Source organism: Alosa alosa, chromosome 12 (genome assembly GCF_017589495.1).
Source record: "Alosa alosa isolate M-15738 ecotype Scorff River chromosome 12, AALO_Geno_1.1, whole genome shotgun sequence".
NCBI lineage: Eukaryota > Metazoa > Chordata > Actinopteri > Clupeiformes > Clupeidae > Alosa > Alosa alosa.
The window spans coordinates 6,891,302-6,909,551 of NC_063200.1; the positions used below are offsets into that span (position 1 = coordinate 6,891,302).

At 40.7% G+C, this 18,250-nt stretch overlaps 4 protein-coding genes and 2 non-coding genes across 8 annotated transcripts; 2 read left to right on the plus strand and 4 right to left on the minus strand.

Moving 5' to 3' along the window:
• Positions 1-276: 276 nt before the first annotated feature.
• Positions 277-2,394, minus strand: rpl37 (ribosomal protein L37). Its single transcript, XM_048259745.1, has 4 exons — positions 2,294-2,394; positions 1,658-1,793; positions 1,295-1,379; positions 277-382 (listed from the first exon to the last, which is right to left on the minus strand). Exons 1-4 carry the CDS (start codon positions 2,294-2,296, stop codon positions 313-315), a joined length of 294 nt encoding a protein of 97 aa, XP_048115702.1. The 5' UTR covers positions 2,297-2,394; the 3' UTR covers positions 277-312.
• LOC125305313 lies at positions 940-1,018 on the minus strand. Its single transcript, XR_007195405.1, has one exon. It is a non-coding gene; the product is annotated as a small nucleolar RNA SNORD72 (small nucleolar RNA).
• Positions 1,451-1,529, minus strand: LOC125305314. Its single transcript, XR_007195406.1, has one exon. It is a non-coding gene; the product is annotated as a small nucleolar RNA SNORD72 (small nucleolar RNA).
• Positions 2,395-4,034: 1,640 nt separating the features above from the next.
• Positions 4,035-8,262, plus strand: pdcl (phosducin-like). Of its 2 annotated transcripts, none has more exons than XM_048259742.1 (4): positions 4,035-4,138; positions 5,352-5,532; positions 5,819-6,000; positions 6,151-8,262. In XM_048259742.1, exons 2-4 carry the CDS (start codon positions 5,358-5,360, stop codon positions 6,712-6,714), a joined length of 921 nt encoding a protein of 306 aa, XP_048115699.1. In that variant the 5' UTR covers positions 4,035-4,138; positions 5,352-5,357; the 3' UTR covers positions 6,715-8,262. The 2 variants fall into 2 exon arrangements, with proteins under 2 accessions (XP_048115699.1, XP_048115700.1); XM_048259743.1 differs by having other exon boundaries at positions 4,068-4,138; positions 5,356-5,532.
• A 4,906-nt stretch (positions 8,263-13,168) lies between these two features.
• rpl28 (ribosomal protein L28) lies at positions 13,169-15,326 on the minus strand. The gene is made up of 5 exons (XM_048259748.1): positions 15,202-15,326; positions 14,314-14,400; positions 13,951-14,074; positions 13,733-13,851; positions 13,169-13,314 (listed from the first exon to the last, which is right to left on the minus strand). Exons 2-5 carry the CDS (start codon positions 14,392-14,394, stop codon positions 13,225-13,227), a joined length of 414 nt encoding a protein of 137 aa, XP_048115705.1. The 5' UTR covers positions 14,395-14,400; positions 15,202-15,326; the 3' UTR covers positions 13,169-13,224.
• A 189-nt stretch (positions 15,327-15,515) lies between these two features.
• LOC125305135 lies at positions 15,516-18,237 on the plus strand. Of its 2 annotated transcripts, none has more exons than XM_048259746.1 (6): positions 15,516-15,866; positions 16,060-16,165; positions 16,378-16,487; positions 16,571-16,670; positions 16,756-16,883; positions 17,125-18,237. In XM_048259746.1, the coding sequence occupies exons 1-6, from the start codon at positions 15,776-15,778 to the stop codon at positions 17,250-17,252; spliced, it is 663 nt and encodes a 220-aa protein (XP_048115703.1). In that variant the 5' UTR covers positions 15,516-15,775; the 3' UTR covers positions 17,253-18,237. The 2 variants fall into 2 exon arrangements, with proteins under 2 accessions (XP_048115703.1, XP_048115704.1); XM_048259747.1 differs by having other exon boundaries at positions 15,517-15,866; positions 16,759-16,883.
• Positions 18,238-18,250: the final 13 nt, after the last annotated feature.

Here is an 18,250-nt window from a genome sequence, read left to right on the forward strand (position 1 = left end):
GTTTGGTGTAAGGCCATTAGCAGGCGCTGTGCTATTTTGTGCATGATGAGCAATGGCAAAGGACGTTCAACTGTTCCTCACTTACATCCCAGTGAAGCAGGTCTGGATTACTTTTGAGTTACTGTTTGAGTCAAAGGGAGAAGATTAATTTCGGCAGGTGAGTGTTCAATTAACAACTACTGCCACTTAATAAAATACTCGATAACTTGAACACTTATAATATTGCATAAATGCAATCCAATTTGAAGGGATGCATAAATGAGGTCACCAGAACAGTAGTTTTACAGAACAGTTTTATTCACGTTCGACACTTTAGGACGAGCTGGATGCTGCCACTGCAGACCGCCTGGGTTTGGGAACAGTGCCCTCACGGAATCCATTTCTGTAAAAACAGCAAACAACGCATTAGCATGGGTACTGTCAAAGAGTGGCAATACAGAACTAATCCACATCTCAGAACCTTATGGAATAACAGAAGGAAAGTGCCAAATGGATGGTACTGTATGGTATGGCACTGTCTCACAAATGGATTCACAAGCCTAACTAAATTCAAATAAATACTTAGACCTAGACCTTGCATGCACACTTAATGCAAGTCACATGCGTAAGTGCACAAGGAACCTTCCATTATGAAAAACAGTGGGATCTCTACACAGGTTGACACCTTACACACTGCAGCATGATGCCCACTTGTTCTGTGAATCCTTCTAGTTTTCCAATTAAATACACTGGCCAGTTTGGTTTTATTTATACCAAGCTCATTACTAGAGTAAGGCAGTAATTAATGGAATGGAATCCAATAAAGCAAGGTTACGCTTTACATTAAATGACTACCCAATGAAACAAAATCTAGGACCATCAGATTAATATAATCCCAGTCAACAGCAATTTAAAAACAAAACATACTGATCAACTGTGGTTCACCAGCACACCAGAAAAAGCTCCCCTCAGTATAACATTGATATCATGGGATATCATTTGTTCAGACATTTATGTTTTTTGACATCACTGGTGAGCATCTGTGTGTGCTTTGGACACAAACTTAACACAATTGAGGATGTAAGCATATAAATGAACAACAAAAGAAAGACTTGACATCTGACAACTATATCGAATCACTTTAGCCCCAGGATACAAAAAAAAAAAAAAAAAAAACTGAGAAACTGCAAAGGTTATCAGAAGATATGCCTACAACATCTGCTCTGAACTGTTAACAAGTCAGCACCAACTTCACCCAAACCAAAAAAAGTGAGGAACCTTTAATAGCTTTTCATTCATAACTAATGTTGCTCACCTGAACCTGCGGAAGACGACCTTCATGTGTCTCATGCGGCCAGTGCCAGTGGTGCTACGTCTCTTAGCCTTGGCGCTCCAGTTATCTGTAAACACACACACACACACGTTCAATATTTCATACATCAAACACAATTTGGCAGTGCACATACTAGGATGCTCCCCTCAGGATAATAAGTTAATATCACAGGATCTCATTTGTTCAGACATTTATTTTATAACATCACTGGTGAGCATTCCCTCATAAATTGCCCTAACTAAGAACGCCAATACATGCATGTTTTCTTGTGCACAAGATGGCAACCCAAGTAACCTCTTTGGTTTAAAGACCAAATCCTTAAGTGACATCACAGTAAAAACTTACACTTTCTCTTGCGCTTGGCAGGGTAACCACACTTCCCGCAGGTAGACTTCTGGAGGTGGTAGGCTTTGGAGCCGCATCGGCGGCAAAGTGTGTGCGTCTTGTTGCGACGCTTTCCAAAAGACGACGTACCCTTCGTCTGAAGCACAAGAAATCATATCATTATAGACACAGATTAAACATTTAGATGGTCATTCACGTTCCCCAGTTTAGACCCCTGTTCCAACGCATCTTAAAAGCACAACCAGTAATGGATTAGCAAGCTACTGCTAGCCACCAGTTCACACGGCCCTTAGTTTGATACGATCATTACTTGTTTTCTTATGTTACACGAAACAAAATCAAAGTATTTGAGTCTTACTTCACTACACCATAAACAAGCAGATAATGTTAATGGCGTGAAACTGCCTTTTACACTACTGGGTTCCAGCACATATTATATGACTGCCACTTTCATGTGAGACTAGCTAAAACGCTAACATCAGCCTTATAATAACATCCACTGAATGTACAAGTGAAATTTTCACAAAAACAGAACCCGGATATTCGGTTTTATTAAAATAGACATTTTTTCTCTACTACCAGATAGTTTTAAAACAGATGTTTAAAGATTTCATTCAACAGCTAAGGTACACTCACCATCTTTCCACCGAAGAGGAATCGAAAGAGACCGGAACTTTGTTTTGTGTAGCGTTAAATATCCACCGACAGTTTTCCTGGTGCAACCCTGAAATAAGCCCAAAGTCCTTAGGGCAAAAACACACAAAATGTTGCTATAATCTTTACAATTCAACCTATTTTGCATACACTGAGCTATTTAAACGTATTACACCTTCTATGTGTAAAAAGAAAACATAAAATGCACAAGGTAAAATAATTTAAAAATAAAATAATAATTAATAAGACAAAAAAGCAAAAGTAGTAATAAAAGTAATAAAAGACAGCTAGAATAATTTTCAAGGCAGTCATTTTCATGGCAGATTTAGAAATTGTAACTCAGCGCAGTTAGCAGAAAGCATCTGAGAACAGTTTGGTCTTAAGTCTAGATTTAAAACTGGCTACCATTGGGACCTTTTTAATGTCATCCGAAAGTTGGTTCCAGAGCTGAGCCGCATAGCAGCAAAAAGCTGCTTCACCATTTTTAGTTCTAACAGCAGGTTTTACTAACAGGTTTTTCTCCTGAGACCTGAGAGGACGAGAAGGTGTGTACTGCTGAAGCATGTCTGATAGGTATTTAGGTCCTGCTCCATTTACTGATATATAAACAAGCAGTAGTGCTTTAAAGTCAATTCTGTGACTTACTGGAAGCCAGTGCAGGGACCAGTAATGTGGTCAGTTCTTTTAGTTTTTGTGAGAATCCTTTAGCTGCTGCATTTTAATAGTTAGGGAAAGCTAGGCTTTTTTTTTGCCAATCTGCAAAAACAATTCTTACCAATAGTTTTTTTTACTATGTGTTCCTATGTGTCTAGTAACACCTCCCAATTTATCCACGGCCAAAACCTCGGGAAAACGCCTGGAGAGCCAATCAAGTTTGGGGTGCCCAGAGAGACTGGGCGAAAATAATGAAAATCATTTTTCCAATATTAGCTTTTGAGATGTCTGACTATGGTTTTTTGGGGGTGCTGAATCTATCATAGCCATTCGTTTTGAGTAAAAATGACTCCAAGTCCATAAAAAAATCTATATAAAGTGTATTTATTGAACAATTATTCGGGGCACCCCAAACTTGATTGCCTCTCCAGGTGTTTCCCAGAGGATTTGGCCGTGGATAAATTCAGAGATGTTACTAGACACCTATTATAGGTGCCTAACTTTCCCTAACTACAAGGACATCCAGTGATGGACTTTGTAGTAGCCAATCTCTAGGCTATGCCCATGCACAGAGAGTGCTGTGCTGCAGCTCCTGTAAGAGGCAGTTTCTCAGGCTTGATAGTTACAGTATCTCACAAATGTGAGTAGGCTACACCCCTCACATTTTTGTAAATATTTTCTTATATCTTTTCATGGGGCAACAACAATGAAGAAATGACACTTTGCTACAATTTAAAGTGTACAGCTTCTATAACAGTATAAATGTAGCCTACTGTGCCATCAAAATAACTCAACACAGCCATTAATGTCTGAACTGCTGGCAACAAAAGTGAGTACACCCCTGAAGTGAAACTGAACACGTAGGCTAGTAAAAAAAGCCTAACCTTCCCAAACTATATAAGTCTATTAATAATATTATTTTTGGGGCGCTTTTTTATTTTTCTTTATACTGTTCGTTTTTATGTTAATGTGATGTGTATTGATGTTATTGTAGGCCTATGTCCCTTTGAACAACCATACCATAAACATAAACATTAAATCCGAACTCTTATTTAGATAGGTTCTAGGTTCTAGGTCTCTGTGTCCGGAAGTGTAGCGTTGCTCTTGTGAGGTGGACTGGACGTCGTAAAACAGCAGTTGGATTACTGTGGATATTTCCAAATATATATTGTGGTAAGACGCCGGTTTTTCCGTAAAAGACAGTTATTCAAATGCTGATGTTGTGATCAATGTTGTGAACCTTATCTATGGTAAATGCCACACAGACAAGAGACATTCGTTGGCGAAAGCACTAGAAGGTTAGCACTACTATCGATATAACGTTTAAAGGTAGCCATCACTAGCACACAGCTAAATTAGTAAGTAAACGTTAACGTTAACTAATAATAACTCAAGAGGATGTTTTGGCTGTATGCCGACTGCAAGCAATATGTTTGGAAAAAGCTGTAGTACGTTGGGTGTCAATATGAATGTGGTAGTGCTACATTGCAATTACATGTTTATAAATGGTTAGCGGTGCTAGTGGTAACATTTCTAGTTAAGGAAGTGCTATCTAGCTAACGTTACAACATTAGCAGAGACACCAAATGAGGTGTACGCAATTCTAAACATTACGCCATCGTTAAGTAAATCTAACTTGATAGCATCTAGATGTGTCAAATTGACAAGGAGGAAATGGAATCATTCTGAATCGACCTATATAGCCAGATAAGTTTAGATAAGAAGACTTCAAATTTAGGCTAATGAGCTTAACGTTAGTGAGCTTTGGCCCACTGTCCATTATCGTTACTGTCATTAGTAAATCGCTTTTCATGGTCATTTATGGTCTCATCTTCTTGCAAATTGTGTATGGGCTCTCTAGCGAAATTTGTTTACTAGTAAACAGTGTGTGTGCAGTTTTGTTAGTATTACGTTTGTGTCATCTCATGGTAGATGTGAAACGATTCACCGGTCCTTATTGGTGTCCTGTAGTCATAAGCTAAATGGGGAGCCCTACTCTGAATTGCATAGAGCCATGCCTACTCCGTCTTTAGAATTTATGTCTGCATCCATCTCTGATAGACCATCTGTGCAGGGGGATTAACAGTTGTTTTGTTTTTGCTTTGTCTGGCAGATCAATTAATGTAAGCTGCATCGTAGACGTAGCGTTTATTCAGAAAAATCCATATGCAAGTGAAGACAGAGCTTAGTGCACAGATAGTTTATATACCTATTGCTATACTATTAATATTTGGATAAGTTGTAGCTAGACAGTGCTTTATTTTCTGACCTCTTCTATTGTGCCATTTTCCAACGACCTTTGTGTTTGAATCTGTTGTCATTCTGGAGCTTCAAACGTGAACATCACTGAACTGAAATTTTACAACTTTGTTGTGCATCATCTCAGGTAGCCATGACTACATTGGATGACAGGCTCCTGGGCGAGAAGCTGCAGTACTACTGCAGCAGCAGTGAGGATGAGGATAGCGACCACGAGGAAGATGAAATGGGCTCTAAAACCATCCGTGACCAGGCAGTGGTGGAGCCAGAGGTGGACTACAGTCCGGATGGCTCTGCTGTCAACACAGGTAAGTTAATGAATGACCTTCCTGATTTGTTAGATCCAGACCCACCACCAGTCACCAGAGTGGGGTTAAATATTATTGGATGATATTGGTGTAAATTGGGAAGTGGGGGTAGGGGAACCAAAATGAGACCTGTGCTGAAACCCTTGTTTGTTGCTCCTTTATTAAGTTTTTGTCTCACTCCCATCACCTCTGAATGAATACATCACCTGTGTGGTACTTCTGGATTTGGGCTCTTTTTAAAAAGCCATTGAAAAGCGGTCTTGTTCATTCTGTTTGTTTTGCCTAGGACCAAAGGGTGTGATAAATGACTGGCGGAAGTACAAACAGTTGGAGACAGAGCAAAAAAAGGAGCAGAAGAAAGAGATGGAGAAACTGATCAAGAAGCTGAGCATTACCTGCCGGTCACATCTGGATGAAGAGAAGGACAAAGAGAAACAAAAGAAGCTGCAGGACAAAATCCGTGGCAAGGTGTGTGAGCATGGTAGAGTGAGGTAGTTTGGAAGATGTGGAAGATGTATCTTGACGTATCTACCCTTATATAGTCATCCAGAATGTGACTATTAAATAGATATATTTACTGTCCTTGCCAATGTTCGTGTATGTCTTCTGTGCTCTCAGCTTGGAGTGAAGGAGATGGATGAGGACGAGGATGAGGACGCAGACGATGAGGAGTTCCTGGAGCAGTACCGACAGCAGCGCATGGCCGAGATGCGGCTGGCCCTGGACGGTGGCCGGCGCTTCAACCAGGTGGTGGACATTGGCAGCGGTGAGGAGTTCTTGCAGGCGGTGGACGAGGAGGGTCGCGGCACGCTGGTCATCATCCACATCTACGAGCCTGAGGTGCTGGCCTGCCAGGCCATGGAAGGCTGCTTGCTGTGCCTGGCCCAGCAGTACCCGCTGGTCAAGTTCTGTCGCGTGCTGGGCTCCGACATCGGCACCAGCGAGCAGTTCCGCACCTCGGCACTGCCCGCCCTGCTGATGTACCGCAACGGCGAGCTGGTGGGCAACCTGGTGCGTGTCAGCGACCAGCTCGGCGAAGACTTCTACGCCACAGACGTAGAGGCCATGCTGCAGGAGTACGGCCTGTTGCCCGACAAGTACGCCCATTCAACACTCAACGCCGGCTGCCAATGGAAGCATCCGGAACAGCAACCTCCCGCAGCTCAGCGACTCCGACAGTGACTTGGACTTAGACTAGATACCCTCCATACCTGACCATACCTGGACACTCTCTCAGACGTCACATGTACACATGAAAACGTACTCACACATATGCACACCAACCACAAGCAGACATGGTTGTCAGGTCAGTCTTTGTTGGCTAAGCTGTTATCTCTGCAGCTGCAGAGACCAGGGGGACCATTACTAACATGATATTTAATGCAGCTTTTCGTTTTAGCTTTCTTATCCAAGCATACATATTAATAAACACACCATTAAATGCTGGAGGTGGTAAAAGTCAGCTACCAATATGTTTCTGTGTGCGACAGTTGCCTGGTATTGCCCTTTGGATGTGTAGTATGAAAAATGCAACTTTTGTTTTGTTTTTGTAAGTCCTATAGTCATTCCTATAATTAAGAATAATGGTTTGAATGAGCTCTTAACTGTTTACTGTAATAGTAACTGGGACCTCATAGTGATGATGTTATACCTAGAGCTGCTAAACCTGCAGACAAAGGGCATTGCAGAGACCAGTAGTAAGGTTAGGTATAAGCTGTCAGTTCATTTCATTCTTTAACAGAGCTTGACATGAATCTATTTGTTTGGGATTTTCTCCACTAGCAATACACATGCTCAGTGCTCAAGGAACATTTTCTTTCTACTTCATGTGTTTACCTATATGCTAACATTGGTATGGAAGTGCATAGCCTAGTTGCTATTGGTCATTTACATGTGTTAGGAGCAAATCTTTTGTGTGTGTGTGTGTTCGTTCGGGATGGGCGTTATAGACTTACAATAACATATTTTATGGTATTTTTTTGCGACCATAATATAAATGATGTTATATTACTATTCACCTTAATATTTTCCACAGCCACAAGTCACATCAGCTTACAGGTTTGAAATCTGCATAAACACAACAAATAAAACTTGATCCTGACCATCATCAGCAATGAACTCCACTTCCTCATGTACAGTTTGAACTCAGCATTCAGTCATGCTTGTTCTCCTTCTACACGAGAGCTGCCCACCTTGCAACACATATAAACATGCCATCACCTATATTGGGATATGACAAATTCTGATCATGGGGAGTAATGCAACCAGGATATCAACAGTAATACAATTTGGTCCATCCCGTGTGCGTGTGTTTGTGTGTACTATTCTTAGAATCAGAGAATTTATATGAGAACATATCAAATATCACTGTTTATTGAGCATACTGGATGGTTCCATTCTTCATTTGACAGACATAAGCACAAGCACTCATGTGGCAGAGAGTAACAGCATGGCACATCTTAGCACGAGTTCACAACCCTGTGAGATCTTCTCCACCATGTTGACAGTGTATGTGTGTGACGGTTTCTCAGTCAGAAATATGAATTCATTACCTGATAATGCAAATATGTTCCTTATGTAAATTAGGTAAAGTATTTATTCCTGAAAGCATGTGCTTAGTTCCTGAAATATCTTGTATTGACTTTAGGTCCCCTGCTATAATGTGTGGTTGATATCTCAGTTTTGTATTTTTAACCTTGATGTGTTTGTGCAAATAAAAATGAAAAAATATACCAGAGAAATTCCTTGGATATCATCCAAACGTATACACACTAGTCCATGTAAATGTCCCCGTCACAAATATTTCACATACTTTATTTATATTTTATTTCCAGTTCTTATATATAAATGTTCTATGTATAAAATTAAGATTTGATTGGCATAACACTAATTCCACATATCCTTTTGAAGCACGTAGCAGAAAAGGGATTTCATACATTACATTACCACACTCCTACACACACATTCACACAAGATGTATACTCATACATACACATACACACAAACAAAGCAAAGTAAGAACAGATGAATACAAAGGCTATGTACAAAGCATTCATTCTGGCCTAATCCCTATGACACATTGATTACCCCACTCATTCTACAGCAGATTTGGTCTTAAACACAGTTGTTGCAGGACATAACAAACCCCCAGAGCAGCAGGTAGGTGATACTGTATTATCCTGTCAAGATGTCATGTACACCTACTCAAAGGAGATGGACCAGAAATGTGGCACTGACTTTATAAAAGATGGGGGGAAAAGCTGTGTAAAAAAAAAGCTTTCCCCGTGAGCCTCTGATGCCCTCACGTTGCTGTGGCTAGACAATTATTGATTGCAGAGATTCACGTGCACAGAGCAATTAGACAGCCAGAGGCTCAAATTTGATGATTTCCTGAGGTCTAGGGGAACTCTCTCTTCTCTCCCAGTGTCAGTGTGCTGGGAGGGGGGCACATCAGAGCAGCAGGTGGGTGGCTAACAGAAGAGCCAGGAGCAGGATTGGGGTACAGACTTTGAGGTCTGCGGCTGAGTCATGGGGGTCATGGCAGAGGGCTTGCTCCATTATGAAGTGTGTATCAGGGCTGATGCCTGAAACAAATCACACACAAAGCAGGCACTAAGATAAATGTCAAGATAGACACATTTAAAAAAAAAAATCAAATATTACACAAAATGACTATGGTAAACATTTTTTCAAATTTTTACTCTTTAGAGTCAAACAATACTATGTCTTATTAAAACTGATAGGCTTACTTGGGCACCTAAATATTGTCTGATATGTCACCATCTCATTGAGCTCATTGCTATCTCATCCGACTCCCTTCGTGACAACAGGGTACTGATGCTTGGGTACCAAATGAAAATGCCAATGAACTCTTGGATTGTTGTGATAAAGATGTTATACAGCAGCAGGGTTGGGTAGTAACGGATTACATGTAATCTGGATTACGTAATCAGATTACAAAAATCAAGTAACTATAATCAGCCAAATTACAATAAAAAAAATGTGTAATCAGATTACAGTTACATTGTTGGGGATTACCTGCATACCTACATTTTATCATGCAAACAATGCAACTTAGATAGCCTAACTATCTTTTAATTTGACAAGCTTCGGGCTTGCCGGTTCGATCCCCGACCAGTAGAAAAAATGTGGGCTCTCCCATGCCCACATCCACGGCTGAAGTGCCCTTGAGTAAGGCACCTAACCCTTCACTGATCCCCGAGTGCCGCTGTAGTAGACAGCTCACTGCTCCGGGTTAGTGTGTGCTTCACCTCACTGTGTGCTCATTGTGTGCTTCATCTCACTGTGTGTTCACTGTGTGCTCTGTGTGCTTCACTAATTCACGGATTGGGAGACCAAATTTCCCTCACGGGATCAAAAGAGTATCTATACTTACTTACAAACTTATTTACTATTGGGGCAGGTCTCTCGGCACTGCCTGATCTTTTCCTCCTAATCTTAATGTAGCCTCTTGTTTTAGTGTTACTGTTTACTTTGAGAAAGTCACCAGGTCCCCCTGGTTGAAAAACATCCCAAAGGAATAATTTTCTCACCCCCACAATTGAAATGGACATGGTGTCATTCAATCTCAGGCCATGTCCCTGGGTCAAAAAAATCCAACGAAAGCTAAATTCATTGTCCAGGTGTGCCCTTATAAAGGTTAAGCTGAGTTGTGCATGTTTGGAGAATAGTGATCCCTGATCACATCCATGATGACTAAGTGATCAGTTTTGGGATGGGGTGAACATTTCAACCACCAAAACACCACCCCCAAAGTGGAGAATAGCTATAGAAATGTATAAGTTTTGGGTGTTTTTCAGACAATGGGACCTGGTGACCTCAAAGTAAATGGTAACATTAAAACAAAGGGCTACATTAAGATTTTTGGAGGAAAAGATCAGTTAATTCACACAGGAATGTTTTACTCAGAGCAAAGAGATTTGTTAGATGTAATGAAATAATAAAGAGAAAAATAGAATGAGAATTCTTTCATCAATTCAGTGGTGGTGTCTTTTACTTAAGGTACATATTTATTGAAGTAATCTAAAAGTAATCCTAAAGTAATCAGATTACGTTACATATTTTTGGTAATCCAACTGATTACGTTACTGATTACAAAAATTGCCATGTAATTTGTAGTCAGTAATGGATTACATTTCAAAGTAATCTGACCCAACCCTGTACAGCAGGCACCCTATGGCTGAACCCTCCAAATGATGCACCAGTGCTGACATGGATGTCAATACTCAGCATGCATTATATGGGCAGAGGAAATGTGACATCACCAATCAATGTGATCCTATGCCCTCTAGTTTCCATCATAAAAAACAGCAAAATAATAACAAAGTAAGCTGGGTGTCAGTGTTAGTGTGAGCAGTGGGGAATGGGGATAAGATCATGGGGATTTCCTTACCATGTAGAGACCATTCCTCCCAGAGATGCTGAAGCTCCTCCTGGTTGACAGTAGTTTGTTCTGGAGGGCATAGATGACAACACATGCACACAGCATTTTTGTGTTTGTAAGTCATAAAAAGATAACAATTCTTCTACACAGTCTGAGCAATGCACACACACACAAACACACACACAAACACACACACACACACACACACACACACACACACACAAAGGAACAAGTGCTGTGGTAAATACATGTATCATAAATAAATAATAATCTTCTATGTAAAAGATTGAGTGAAGCTGAATATTGACGTGCCATTGGATGGATCAAAGACAGACGATGACAAAGACAAAGACAAAAAAAAGACTGAGAGATGTTATGTGATTGGAGGACAGATTGAGCAAAAACAAGGGGGGTGTGGAGAGAGTGAGGAACGTAGGGGAATGGGGGAAAAAGAATGGGGCGCAGAAAGACAGAAATACACACAGGGGCAGGGAGCAGAACATATATGGGGTTTTTTTGTACACAAAAAATAACTAGTATGGCATACAACTCTTACTCAAATCTTACATGTCCAGGACACAGAATAAGAGAGGATTTGTGTGTGTGTGTGTGTGTGTGTGTGTGTGAGAGAGAGAGAGAGAGAGAGAGAAACATGGCCATACCTCCAGCATTGTGCAACAGCAGCTGTCGCAGCTCTCTTAGGGCCTTGGTCAGGTTCTCCAGCTGGTCGTGCAGGTGGATGTTCTCCTCGATGAGCGCATGGATGGTGTCCTGCAGCTCAAAGGCCATGCATACATGCAGCAGCGCCAGCACACACACGCACCACCGCATGCTTGGACAGCCACACGCGCATCTGAGCAGTGGGGCCCTCGATCACACTCAACCGTGCACCAATGTGCAGAGGTCCCACAATACTGGTCAATATCCTGGCCATACAGACACACATATGCACTTCAGTTCACAGCGGCTCAACTGTGAACTGATTGATTCAATAATTCCACATGGTCACACAAATAGGGGGTGTGATGTAACATGGGTTTCATTTTAGTTTTCTATATTTTGCACATTATGCATATATTTTTTTATAAATGCATACAACATATTGTGCTTCATTTTTGTACCTATTAGTTCATTTGAATTTAGTTTAAAAGGTTTCAGCTTGTGACAATGCAGTTGAGCTAAAAGAGTGCGCACAGAATAGATTGGTACAAGCATCACCGCTTCCTCTCACACAGGGATCAATACAAACAGGCCATCAGCACTCTGCTGTGTAATTAACAGTGCTTCCATTATGCCCTTCCCATGATTCTTTGTGAGAAATAGATCACTGCTGTCCAGCAGACAACCAGGTTTACTCCTGCCATGTGAAACAGTGAGTAAATTTGATGTGGACATCATTTCCCTAATGGCAGAATTATAAACATTAGAGCACATTGCTATGCAAATCAGAGCCTGATGGAAAAGGTTACTGAAACTTAATTTGATTCGACTTATGAAAGATCATAAAAGTGCACCTCACACTTAATTGCCCTCACTCTATTCAGATGAGTGAAATGATTCATGTTTAACATTATATCTTGACTATCACTAGTTTTGGCCTTAGCGGTTGGCTAGTGAGCATGCTAGAACTACACCTTCACAGACGGAAAAAAAACAGTCAGGATATTCTGATATCAGAGGTAAAGAAAACACCACATGGTATATGATTGAGGGGTCCTAAGACATACAATGCTACTTGCTTAAGCGAATACCTATGGTAGTTGACTAAGGGGCCCCATTCAGATATTATGAGTGGTAAAGAGTAGACTACACCCAGAGGCTTGGGTTTTAGAGCCCCCTGGTCCCAGTATGCCCATTCAGCCATCTATTCATGGGCAAAGACAATTAATGGATGCACTGTCAAAGTCTACTGAACAGTCACGTTTCAGAACATTGATTCAGGTCTGACAACCTAAAATACAAATTAAAAATTGATTCAAAAGTCTGGAAGTACAGAGACAGCAAACTAGGTACAGCATAGTAGTAATTAATATGACCACATGGTGCTGCATGTAAGTACCTGTAGTATCTGCAATTGGATTGTGTCTAGTGCTTGTCATATGACAAGCATCACCTCACCACTTACAAAACCATTTTAATTCCATTTCCACTGCAATACCCCAAAATATAGGGGGTTACGACAAAACAATTAGACCATTGCGGGTGTGCTAAGAAATGAACAAAAAAACTGGATGTTTTTGAACAAAATGTCTTTATTTGAAGAGAACACATGGTGCACGACTGGCTGCTTATGCAGTCTTGGCGGCACGGGTGCGCTTCTTCTTCACCACCACGGGCTTCTGGCTACGCAGGATGGCACTGGCACGACGCAGGGCAGCCTGAGGGAGCAACACAACCATCAGTCATCATGGCCACAATGCCATGTGCATCAGCTGGTCAAAAGTACATACTGCACACATCATTTGATGCCCATGTAAGGTATACAACAGTCCCATTTTCAAATCCTAAAAACTGCCCACACATGAATTCAGGCACATTGCCTCAGAACTGAAAGCCCTGTGCAGGTGTAGCTGGCGGTCATCTTAAAACACCACGGCACTGTGTGTAAATTAGCTTACAATTATGCCTACTGCTTGACTGGAAATGCAATGCAGTTATTAACCAGGTAGACTTAACCTGTGTGTCCACAAATTGTTCCAAAAACACAATGATCAAACTTTTGCAGAGTGTACATGAATGTAACCATCATTCTCATTCCACGCATGCTCAAGGCAAGAAATGTGTAGATATGCGTACCATGCGCAGGTCTCTCCTGTAGTGATTCTTGCGGATGATGTGACGCAGGCTGCTCAGTGTGGCTCTGGCGTTCTTGTTGATAGTGATCTTCTCATAGCAAGTGGCAGGTTTACGCTGGCCTGAAACACACACCCATGAATACAATCAACTTACACATCCAAAACACTAGTCACATGCCACAGTGCACCAATGAGTAGAGCTGTAATCGAGCTTGATACCTGCTCTCTTCTTCAGTACTACGACCACACCCTTTCCATCAGCTGCAGGCTCCACTCCTACAGACTTGCGGTGCACAAGACCATTGAAGCGGAAGGAGTTGCGAGACTTAAGGTTGTTGGCCTCCTGCAAAGGGTAAACAAATGGACTTACTCTTAATTACTTACAGTGTGCAATTCACCTTCAGTATTGTATATAAGAGACCAATGTTCAGGTTGCTAGTCAAATCTTTTATTATGTACTTAATCACAGTTCAGATTCATTCAGCTCTACACCATAAGACAGCAGTTTTCTATCAGTGATGCTGATCAAACACACCTGGCAGAGCATGTTAAAGGATCACATTATGTGTACATTTTACTTACAGTGCTGTAAGTCTGTCCGTTCCTCTTGATGAGGTAACTGGAGCAGTTCCTGATGACCATCCACTGCAGATGAGACGACATCTTTACCTGCAAATGCAAATAGGAGAAACAGTTAGGCATGCATCACTCATTTCCATATGTAGTGTGACACTGACTTCCTAAAAGGTTAAGACCAATGGTTTATCCGAAAAAGTGGATTTAAATCAATCCAATATAACGTATAACAAGTGGCGGAAGTGATGGCAGCAGGGAGGGAGCCTGACCATTTCTACTGTCACCAGGTTTGATTAGAGTTCCGCAAGCTGACACACTTGTAGTAATTCTTAACACATTACAAATGTTAATATGAACGTAGTTTACCATTACAGCCAAAATTATAATATATGTTACGAAAAACAGTAGACAAACACCATAAGCATTACCTTATATCGACGGGTGACACTACGCTAGCTCCTAATGGCTAAGATAAGCTAACAAATATGCCAACTAACTTTGAGCATACGTTACAAAACGGAAGATGTTTACAACACCACAAACAGCTTTATAACTTTGTTAAACCAAAGATGACGTAACTTTAAAAATACATCTGCACTATGAAACACAAGTAGTATGTATGGTCCCAAAAATGGCTATGCTAACGTTAATTCCCATTCAGCAAACGAGTAAGCAAGAAAGCAAGGCCTCAAGTCTTCAGTAACGTGCGGCACCGACAGCCTCGTGAAGTGTTACATTAAATTAAGAGCACCGGTACTCACAATACAATCGAGTTTAGAAAACTGAAATGTTATTATGCTTCTTGCGGTGTAAAAAGAACATGAAAGCAACGATAAATATCTTAATAGATACAAAATTACACAGGTTAAAGCGAAGAAAAACCGACCACGTTACCTTTCAGCGCAGGAAGGGGGAGGAAAAGGAACTACCTTCGCATCCGGTCAAATGTTGTAGATCCTTACGCCCCTGCATCTTATTGCCAGAGAATGTCTGTTATTGCTATTTGGGAAAAGCGGCAAAATTATTAAACTAAAATTAATTCAAAAATTTATTTTTCATCAATGTAGCACACTGTTCGTTTTATTAGTACTGAGTATAAAGGAAATCGGGTATATTATTATTTTTCTGAGTGCACTATTTGGTGCCGACGGTTTGGCGCTGCGTCCTGGCTGCGTCTGTACAAAAAATGACTTCGGCACTGATTAATTACGTCACTCTTGTGCGCCAAAATAAATAACTATGGATTTGTCCCATGATTTGTCCACATCTGCAAGTACATTTTTCAGGATATTTAACCTTTACGGGAAATTGTAATGGAAACGCTACATCTTTACTATTATTTATTTGGTTAATACTACCAAGATAACTTGTATTTATAAAGAGTAAAACAGGAATACAGTCCAAATCTAGCTGGCTGCAGTTCAGTCAGATGTTACAAAATACTTGCTAGATACATTGATGCATCATCATGAATGAGGAGGAAAATCTGGACGAACTTGGAGAGAAACTGTATGACCGAATATTTTCTAAACATGGAGAAATCGCGGGCAAACTGACAGGTGAGGAATTATGTAGATCACTTGCCATTTGTTTACACTATGTTGTTAGACTTAGTTATTGCCAGCAGTGTATTTCCTGTTTCTAAACTGCAATTGTAATTTATGCTAAAATAGTCTTAGTCTTAGGAGTATCCATATGCAGATCTGTGCTATGATTGGTTATGTGGTGAGACCCTTTTGTTTTGACATGTAGGGATGATGCTAGAACTGCCTGACAAAGTCATCATGCAGATGCTACAAGATGAGTCTGTCCTTAACGATGGAATAAGCAGAGCACTACAGGCTCTCAGCCCAGACAGGTAACATACAAAATCAAACTCAACAAAGTCTGAGGAAGGGCAGTGTGTCCCGAAACGTCACATGTGGTGAATAAAAAGATAAAATTATTGGAGCTGTAGTGTGCGGACTTTTTTTGTCATTTTTAACATACAAAATCAAGCCACAGCCTCAGTGTTCAAACACAGATGTTGTGTCAGTGACATGCACTCACGATCATGATTCTGTCTCTCAGTCAGGTGGTGTGTGAGGTAGAGGAGGCATCTGCCTCTTCGGACTCTTTGGGTGAACGACTCTACGACCTCATCGACCTTCACAACACCGGCCACACGCACAAAATCACAGGTAACCTTTCTTTGTGATGAAACACAGCCCATGCCATTCAGTAACATATGGGTAATGATTACACTTGTGATTTGTGTACACAGGCATGCTGTTGGAACAGAACAAGGAGGCCATTCTTCAAATCCTGTCAGATCCTGAATTACTGGAAAAGAAGATCAACATTGCCTTAAAAACGCTCCTTGAGTATGTATGCATGAATTTCTGTACTATTGTTGCTGTCTGCTCTAGTTATAGAGTATAATTTTATGTCCCCTTGTTTTTGTGTAAGTAGGCAGGGGGAGGAGAGGACCAACATGACTGAAAGCTCTGATTCTGAGGTTGAATCCGAATCCATTGGAGAAAAACTGTTCAACCTTGTGAAACAGATAGACCACACCCACTCAGCTGACATCACAGGTGAGCTGGCCAGTTGTAACTCTGTGCTAATATTTGAAAGTCAACCTTACCTTTTACCTTTGTTGTGTTTAAGATCCTGCACAAAACCGTACCGAACATGTCACTCTTTTTAAGATGTTGCTGCCCCTCTTAAAGAGACAGCACACAAAAATATTCTATGTTATGAATATGTGTTGATTACTGAGCTATATTATGAGCTTTTGTAATGTACAGTATGTGTACGGTTTGTGTGTATCTGTAGGTATGCTGTTGGAGATGGACTCAGAGAGCTTGAATCAAGTCCTGAAAGACCGCTCCCTGCTTGAGGTTGCAGTTAAAAGGGCACAGAGTGCTCTGGAAGCACATACCCACACCCACAGTTCGGAATAATGAGATGTGTTCATTCATCGAAGCTGAATTGCACAGTTGCCAGCCATCACAGGCCAACACAAATGAGTCAGACACTTCCTTACGCAGTTCCTGTATGTGGACAAAGGAGAGGACTCAAACCCAAACGACGGGTAAAGAATTGTGGGAAGGAAGCCATGTTGGTTGATGAGATGGTTTAGTCATGTTGTGAACTTTTATAACATTATGGATCCAATACCATGCTTATATTTTTTTACTATGATTGCTTGAATGTTTTTTCTTTTCCAAGTTCACAACTGAAAAACTGTTCTCCTGGGTCACTCAAGAAATATTTCTTCTGTGAAAGAGTAGAAAAAGAACTTACAGTTTGTCCTTAAGGGTACTCAACTGTTGATATGGACTTGTTATTGAACATGTCCCTAATCCTTGTCCTAGTTGTATGTTTTGTCTGAAGTATACATACCCCTAATGTCCCCTATTAGAGCATTGTTTGGACAGTAAATATCTGCTGACAGAAGAAGGTAGTTTCATCATTAGCTACAATACAACTGCATCACAAGCTCACTCAACTTGAGGCTGTGTGGGAAATAAATAATAATAAAAAATACATCCAGTAGTTATTAGCTCTTCTGGTGTGTTACACCAACAGTCAATACTCGTCTCGGTACCTCCCCGCTCACATTTTTTGTGACTTTCAGGGTTCCCACTCTGTCAAATACAAGAAGTCATGACTTTTCCCTGACCTGAATTTCCATGACTTACTATATAATGAATAGTACAATATACCGACCAATGATTTCAGAGCACATGCGTAGCGTTCAAGGATCTTTTACTTTTTTAGAGCGGGAGATGAATAAATAGGCCTTGAATAGTTGGGCTACCCAAACAAGCAGTAAAGCTAATAAACAGATATACACCAATTCTGTGTGGAAATATATTGTATTCATGTATTTTGGTATTCATGTATTAAGTACATTTTAAACTGCTACAACAACATTCCATGATTTTGCCCCAAAAAT